Raw genomic sequence first — 8,884 nt, forward strand, 5'->3', positions numbered from 1 at the left:
GGTCTCTAGTTTCGAAACACCCGTTAAAAACAGATGATTTCATTTTAACAGAAACCGGTCCTATATATTTGTCTACTTTTGGATTTGGGGGGGGGGGGGGGGTGGGGGTAGTTGACCGGGGGGTAGTTGACCGGGGGGTAGTTATCCTAAGGGGGTAGTTGTCCTAAGGGGGTAGTTGTCCTAAGGGGGTGGTTGTCCTAAGGGGGTGGTTGTCCGGGGGGTAGTTGTCCGGGGGGTTGTTATCCTAAGGGGGTAGTTGTCCTAAGGGGTAGTTGTCCGGGGGGTAGTTGTCCGGGGGGTAGTTGTCATAAGGGGGTAGTTGTCCGGGTGGTAAACATCCGGGGGTAATTGTCTAGGGGGTAGGTGTCCTAGAACCGGTTTCACCATTGTATTTCTGAATTAAAACTCCACCAATGCCTACATTGCTTGCATCTTTCACCAACTGAGTACTTTCTGCATCTAATCTGAAATAGCCTAAACATGTTTCATTAGTTAAGCATTTCGTAAGTTTTACATAACTATTTTCTTGTTCAGACCCCCAATAGAAATTACAATCTTTTCGCACTAGTCGTCTTAAGGGTTCCGCAACTGTAGCTAAATTTGGAATGTATCGTGCTGAGAAGTTAACTAGACCTAAGAAACTTTTTACTTCTGCAGCTGTTTTTGGTCTCTTTGATTCTGCCAATGCTCTGACTCGCCCAATTGTAGGTTTGATTCCATTTGCTGACAATATGTGACCCATGAATGTTATCTGTGATACAGAAAATTGACACTTATCCCTGTTGAGAGTCAAATTCTTCTCTTTAAATTTCTCAAGCACTACACGAAGTCTGTCATCATGTTCAGTCTGTGTTCTCCCGTGTACAACAATGTCATCTGATATGTTAGCTACACCTTCGCATCCACTCAGCGTCTGACTGATTACTCTTTGGTACTTTTCAGGGTCAGCATTTATCCCGAACATCAACCTTTTGTAGCGATAAAGACCTTTGTTAGTTATGAAAGTTGTGATGTTTCGTGATTGCTCATCTAATTCAATTTGGTGATGTCTAATTTAGAGAACACTGTACTTTGATTCATTTCATACAACACTTCGTCAACTGTTGGGATTGGATGCCTCTCCCTTTTAACTGCTCGGTTGGCCTCCCTCATATCTACGCAGAGGCGTATATCCCCATTTGGTTTTGGCACTACTATGACTGGACTTACCCAATCACTTGGTTCGTCTACCCTTTCAATTATGTCAAGAGATTCTAACTCATCTAATTTATCACTCACTTTATCTTTGAGACTAAACGGTATTCTATACATGCTCTGAACAACTGGTGTTACCTGTTCATCAATAAATAAATGTAACTTATAATCTTTTAATTTACCAATACCTTCAAATACCTGTGTATACTTATCTTGTACACTATTTATCACTTGTGGTATTACAATATTTAACACTCCAAGCTTCATTGCCGTATCACCTCCCAACAAAGCAGGGCCTTTCTCTTTTAACACATATACATCTGCTGTTATTTTAGGCTCAGTATTATTACCTGTACCTTGAAAAATTGACATGTTCGTAGTAAATTTTCCTAACAACTCTAATGGTTTTTCTGACCCATATGCATATAACTTTCTGTTTGTCAACTCAGATTTGCATTTAATTTTCTTGGATTTTAACTGTTGCCATAAATACTGATCTATGATATTAACTGTAGCACCACTATCAACAATCATTTCTACCTTATGTACATCCATACAAACATTTATCTTTGTAGTTTTAGAATTATTATTTTGTATACCAAAAGCATAGTCATCGTCTTCACTTCCATTTTGAACATTACTAATACCACTACTCTTTTTGTCTTTACCTAATTTAGTTTTGCAACAAATAGCAAAATGTCCCAAAATTTTACATTTATTACATTTCTTGTCTCTTGCAGGACAACATTTATCCTTAGCCAAATGTCCTTCTCTTCCACAGCGAAAACATTTCCGGTTATCTTGTCTATCATTGAACTTTGACTTACTTGTTCTGTTAGGCCTACCACTTGAATTTCCAGCTTGGTACCTGTTTCTGCTCATCGTGCTTGATCTTGACCATCTCTCATTCCTCACTGCATTCATGTTTGTTGTTGTTTCCACTCCATTAACTTCTTGTGACATCTTCTTTGCTTGCTTCTCACTCATTTCAAATGTGCTAGCTATTGCTTTTAAATTTCAAAGTATTTCCTTTTTCTAGCAATTTTAGTCTCAGTCTATTTGATTTGCATTTTTCAATAACATGGTCTCTAATTAACTCATCAACATTCGCATCATCAAATTCACATTTTGCAGCCTGCTGCCTCAATCTGTTTATAAATTGGTGAATAGTTTCGTCATCACCTTGCGTCAGTTTTCTAAAACAACGCTCATACGGTACGTTGGTTTTCATAGCAAATTGTTTATTTAATGTGTTTACAACAACATCATACTCCTCTGTTCCGTTCTCCTCTGTTAAACAGTCATATATGTCCTGTACAGCCATTCCGGCGCAATGCAATAACAAAGCTTTCTTTTGATTTTTGTCTACTACTCCTTTACCAGTAGCATATAATTCAAAACTGCGAAGCCATTTCTTCCACCGTTCAGCCGAAGCGTGCACATCGTTTTCAACGTTCACAGCGGTCATCGTTACAACAGTATTAAAATAAATATATCGCCAAAAATTACAGTATTGAAACTTCAAATCACTTGTGGTTCGATATTCTGCTTAACTCGTCGCCAATGTTATATCTTATGTGTATTTATTGCATCTTTCATTGTGTGTGCAACGTACTGTATACATACAGATTACCAACCATGTGGTTATATCGATCTCCCTTAACCCATAATGCCTTGCTTTCCCCTAGTCTCCCAATCCAGACACTACAGGTACTGTATACTTAATATGTACACAGTATGTATACCTAATATGCACACAGTATATTATATCTTAATATTTAAAATGGCGGACGGAAAAGACTGGACTAGTTCACCGACATTGTCTTGCAATCAATAATATAATAATTAATATAGATTTTATTATGTGAAATGGGCCGGAGGCCATTGTTTATTGAAATAAAATAGAGAAAAGAAAGATTTGCAGTATATTTAAATTCCAATATAAGGATATAAACAACATTTGCACCGTTCACAGCTTGACGACGATTGTGAAGGATAGTTTAGACATTTGTTAGTGTTATTTTATTAGATCGAATTATTATTCTACCCCATGAGTTTGATATTTAGTCCAGGGGCTTATGTCATTTTGTAGGCTTTTGATGTTAATTGTCGGCACCAACGTTTTTCTGACTCAGAATTTTCCTCTGAACAAGAAAAACTTTGGTGCCCTTTTTTTCGACCATGGCAAGTGGCCGCCATTTTGATTTTCAAGATGGCGGACTAACTTTAACAAAACTGATCATGTGTGGTATCATTGGAAAGGGAATACAATACTGATCATTTATTGCCATTACACCCATACCCCAAAATGCATAGCAACAAAGATAATCGCAATTACATTATGTCATGTGATCAAAATGAGGTCAAAGGTCAAATTTCGACCACTTATGAATACCATTGTGTTTGGTATCGACGGAAAGCTTTTTTTATACTTAGTACAGCTGTACATATAGTTTTTACATTCATCACACCATTTTCTAGAAATTTTAAATTTTGTCTATAAATAATATAGCTAACAACTTATTTCAAGTTTAAAATAAGTGAGTTTATTACTGTAACGATATGTTAAGCCTTACAACCTATGTTTTTTCGACCTAATTTAAGGTCACAAACTACATTTTATGTAAAAATAAATACTATATGATCCTATTTCGATAACTTTTATCGTTTTTAAACTGTTCAAAATGTGAAAAATATGTTGATTCTAATAATTTAATCGGCCCGATGTAAATCCCACAAGGCATCGTGCGAGGATTGATATTTTCATGTTGATATGGATGCACGACCAGTTTCGGTCGGCCATCATGAAAACAAATAAGAGAACCATAAACTTTTTATATGTAAATTGACAGACCGCAGCGTACAATTAACCAGCAGTCAACAATACCGCGCACAGATATATATGTAGATAATTATGTTTGTGAACATGCTCAGAATGAATTTCTGACTGTTTAGATTGCTTGTGCATCATGCGAAGGTATATCTTCATTTCCCATGTCCGTAATATTGGGCCAAAATTCCGTAATAATTATGGACGTTCCCAACTTTGAAATAACAGTGTTAAACAGTGTTAATGCTTCAACTCCCTTTTTAAATGCAATATTTTATTATTTCTTTCTCTCAAAATTAGTCGACCAAACTCTCGCAACACCGACTTATTTTCTCTTGCCTGTTGTCGAGTCAACGTAACCAAAAATGGTTTCATTCAAAGATTATCAGAGCTTTTTAATTCAATTTCTATAAGGATAAAACTATCGATATTTTGTTGACACTTTGTCTAAATTTAGGTCTAAAATTCTTAAATCGATTTAAGTTTGCCATTTTGTATGTTTCATGTTTTGTATTTTTATGTGCTTTTAATTCTATATTTATATCTAAAGAGTTTTAATGCATCCTGTAATTGGCGATTTTTCGCGGTTTGGATGTGAAATAAAATAAATAAAATAAAATTGCTTTTTTCTGCAAATTTCGATATTTTTTTTCTGGAGTGTGGTTTAAGCAACACTGTTGTACAGTTTATAGTGGATAAATGAAATTTATTTTTGGAAATTGTGGTTTTATTGACTTATTTAGCATTTTTTCCAAAATATTTTTATCTACCGTAACTTGTTTTTATTCCATAGTCGCGTAGTGTGTGTTACCGGCAGAAAAAAATATGCGGTATACGATCAGTATTGCTGTTTGCTACTGTAGCCCGATATAGTTTAACAAAATTAAATTAATATGTGAAAACACTGACCCATCTACCGCCTCTGATTCAGAGGAAAGCGATGTTGAAATTTGACTAGGTTAGCTAAGTGTACCCAATACACAATATTGAATGTCAGTTTGGACATGGTCACGTCAGATATGGAAATGTTATTATCTTGAATTGAAAGATAATGTTATTATCTTGGTATATTTTATATATCCACTGGTAGTTCTGAAGTACTATTAGGGGCGGTAGCAGGACCATTTGAATTGGGTTGCCCAAGAATCCAGGGCTGTCGGTACTGAGCATATGCGCCACAGGCCCCCATGGTTAAATGACACCCCTAGCATGGTACTCTCACACGTAAAATTCACGATAAATGGCAGCTCTAGTTCACCGCCGGAAATGACACTCGATATCGGGCTACAGTAGCAAACAGCAATACTGATCGTATACCGCATATTTTTTTCCGCCGGTAACACACACTACGCGACTATAGTATAAAACAAGTTAGATAAAAAATATTTTGAAATAAATGCTAAATAAGTCAGTAAAACCACAATTTCCAAAAATAAATTTCATTTATCTACTATAAACTGTACAACAGTGTTACTTAAACCACACTCCAGAAAGAAAGAAGCAATTTTAACACTGTTATTTCAAAGTTCGGAACGTCCATAATTATTACGGAATTTTGGTCCAATATTACGGGCATGGGAAATGAAGATATACAGTACCTTCGCATGATGCACAAGCATTCTACTAAACAGTCAGAAATTCATTCTGAGCATGTTCACAAACATAATTATCTACATAATATGTGCGCGGTATTGTTGACTGCTGGTCAATTTTACGCTGCGGTCTGTCAATTTACATATAGGCTCTTATATATGATGAAATGGCAAAAAACATTTAGTATGAAATTAAGGGTGTTGCAACACCCTGTGTCCGCCCCTGACTATACATGGTGGCATACTGTATAGGCTTCATTTATACAATACATCTGATAGTCATTTTGTATGTTAAATCCCCAAAACCTGCAATTGTTGTCGTTTTGTAAAAATAATGTATATATATAATTTTAAAAACAATAAACCAGGTCATGTCTTGTCTTAAATGTACGTTCTAAGGTTAATTAAGATTAAAAGATAACGGTAACGTACGAACATCGTACGCTTGCTATATGCTTATCATGACGTTGTCTCATTGCTGAAATAATTTTCTTTCCTTTTTTGGCAGATGAGCTTTGCCCCGTTGTTAAATTCGCTGATGACACTAGTACTATTGGTCTCATAGTTTCAAACAATGATGAAAATTATCGTAGCGAAATACAAAGATTTGTTAAATTTTGTGACGATAATTATCTCCAAATAAATGCATCAAAAACAAAGGAGATGATCATTGATTTTAGGACTAAACATAAATTTAATTTTCAACCAATCACTATCAAAGGTAAAGAAATTGAAATTGTTGACCAGTACAAGTATCTAGGAATTGTTTTCAATGATAAACTGAGTTGGGGAGACCATATAGACTTCATCAGCAAAAAATTAAGTCCCAGAATGTATTGTATGAGAACTTTATATAAATTTAACTCCTGTGATTTGATGTTACTTTCATTCTATAGATCCGTTATATGTAGTGTTTGGACGTATTGCCTCTCCTGTTGGGCTGGTAATGTTACCGGAGGGAATAAAGGACGCCTTGAAACTTTCATCCGTCGGGCTGGTAAAATGATTGGTCTGGAACTGCCTTCCTTTACCGATGTGCACCTAGAACACCTCCAGAAAGATTTCGAACGCATTGAGTCGGATGCCTCTCATCCTCTCCACAAAGTGATCATAGACCAACTTAATCCAAGTGGTAGATTGAGGCTCCTCAGTGTGAAAACAAATCGATTTGCTAAATCCTTTATTCCCTCCGGTATCATCCAGTACAACAGGAAGTAAAGAAGATAATTTTATATTGTAATTTTTTAGATGTTTTTATATGAATGGTTTTATGCTATATTTGTTTTTATAGTGTTTTCTTTGTTATTATGACGAGCAATGAATTTCCTTTTGGAGGATCAATAAAAGTTATCTTATCTTATCTTATCTTATCTTATCCGTTAATACAAATTGAGGCAGACCTGGTATTTTCGCCAAAAAGTTATGGTTCTGTTATTTGTTTTGACGATCACCGACCGAAACTGGCCGTGCATCCATATCAACACGAAAATATCAATGCCTTGTGAGATTTAGCGGGTCGATTAAATTATTATTATTAGAATCAACTTATTTTTCACATTTTGAACAGTTTAAAGACGAAAAAAGTTATCGAAATAGGATCATATAGTATTTATTTTTACATAAAATGTAGTTTGTGACCTTAAATTAGGTCGAAAACACTTAGGTCGTAGGGCTTTAACACATTGTTACAGTAATAAACTAACTTATTTTAAACTTGAAATAAGGTGTATAGCTATTTATATACAAAATTTAAACTTTCTAGAAAATGGTGTGATGAATGTAAAAACTATATGTACAGCTGTACTAAGTATAAAAAAAGCTTTCCGTTGATACCAAACACAATGGTATTTATAAGTTGTCGAAATTTGACCTTTGACCTCATTTTGGTCACATGACATAATGTAATTGCGATTATCTCTGTTGCTATGCATTTTGGGGTATGGGTGTAATGGAAATAAATGATCAGTATTTAATTCCCTTTCCAATGATACCAGTCGCGATCATTTTTGTTAAAGTTAGTCCGCCATCTTGAAAATCAAAATGGCGGCCACTTGCCATGGTCGAAAAAAATGGCACCAAAGTTTTTCTTGTTCAGCGAAAAATTCTGAGTCAGAAAAACGTTGGTGCCGACAATTAACATCAAAAGCCTACAAGTGCCTTTTTTTCGACATAAGCTCCTGGACTAATTGGAAAGTTCAATCATCTTTAAGCAGTTTTAAAGCTCCAATAACAAATTATTCGACTGTTGAATGTATTTGACGCACATTTACTTTTATAGCACCATGTTATACACTATTCTACCCTATGCAATTAACATCGGAATGTAAACACTAACCCTATGAAATTGACATCGGAAAGTTAAATTCAAAATCATTCGACTGGTAAATGTATTTTTTGCTTTCAACACTTCCTTATAGCACCCTGTTATGCTAATAATCATAGTATTTGTAATTGTCTATAAATGGGTTATGGATTTCCAGTTTTTTTAAATATATAAATAGGCTAGGTAGAACATTTGCATCGTCACTCACCGTCCACCTATTGAAGACGATTGATTGAGTGATCGGTTTTCAAGTTACTTTAATACTAACTCAAAATGGATGGGCCAAATCAGGATATTCTCATTCAACTCAATGAAATTGACTTTGGAGAGCACAGCATTGAGCTTGGAATAGGTTCAACTTCAGCTGTCTTTGAAGCCACACTAACAACGGATAACAAAGAAACTAAAGTAGCCGTGAAGATGTATCAGAAGATCGAGTATAAAGAGGTTAACATTCTTAAAGATCTTGGTCACAAAAATATTATAAAATTCTACGGTCTACTTAACCATAGAATGAAATTTGGTATTGTCTTAGAATTAGCATCTGAAGGTAACTTGGGTCAGTTTTTAGCTAGATTTAGTCAGGAAAGTAAAGATGTTGGATTACCATCGCGATTACCGAAAAGGCAATTTGTTCAGTGGAGTATTGACCTCGCTTCTGCCGTTCAGTACTTGCATGAGAAGAAAATAATCCACAAAGACATCAAATCATCGAACTGTTTGTTAAGCGACGATCAGAAAAACGGGTTTAATGTACTTAAGTTATGTGATTTTGGGATTTCTAAACAAGTAGAAACTACGATAATCGCAACTTCTGGAGGATGCACAAAACGCTGGTCTTCACCTGAAGTTATCGAATATCCAACGATGGTATCTAAAAAATCCGATATGTTTTCATTGGGTGTTGTTAAGTGGGAATTATGGACCTGTGATCAACCATGGAAA

The 8,884-nt window shown here is 35.3% G+C and overlaps 2 protein-coding genes across 2 annotated transcripts; one reads left to right on the forward strand and one right to left on the reverse strand.

Moving 5' to 3' along the window:
* Nucleotides 1–2,191: 2,191 nt before the first annotated feature.
* LOC140058312 (uncharacterized) lies at nucleotides 2,192–2,662 on the reverse strand. The gene has a single exon (XM_072103876.1). The coding sequence runs from the start codon at nucleotides 2,660–2,662 to the stop codon at nucleotides 2,192–2,194; it is 471 nt and encodes a 156-aa protein (XP_071959977.1).
* A 5,550-nt stretch (nucleotides 2,663–8,212) lies between these two features.
* On the forward strand, nucleotides 8,213–8,871 carry LOC140058313 (serine/threonine-protein kinase Nek6-like). Its single transcript, XM_072103877.1, has 2 exons — nucleotides 8,213–8,657; nucleotides 8,852–8,871. The coding sequence occupies exons 1-2, from the start codon at nucleotides 8,213–8,215 to the stop codon at nucleotides 8,869–8,871; spliced, it is 465 nt and encodes a 154-aa protein (XP_071959978.1).
* Nucleotides 8,872–8,884: the final 13 nt, after the last annotated feature.

Source organism: Antedon mediterranea, chromosome 9, assembly GCF_964355755.1.
Source record: "Antedon mediterranea chromosome 9, ecAntMedi1.1, whole genome shotgun sequence".
Classification (NCBI taxonomy): Eukaryota; Metazoa; Echinodermata; class Crinoidea; order Comatulida; family Antedonidae; genus Antedon; species Antedon mediterranea.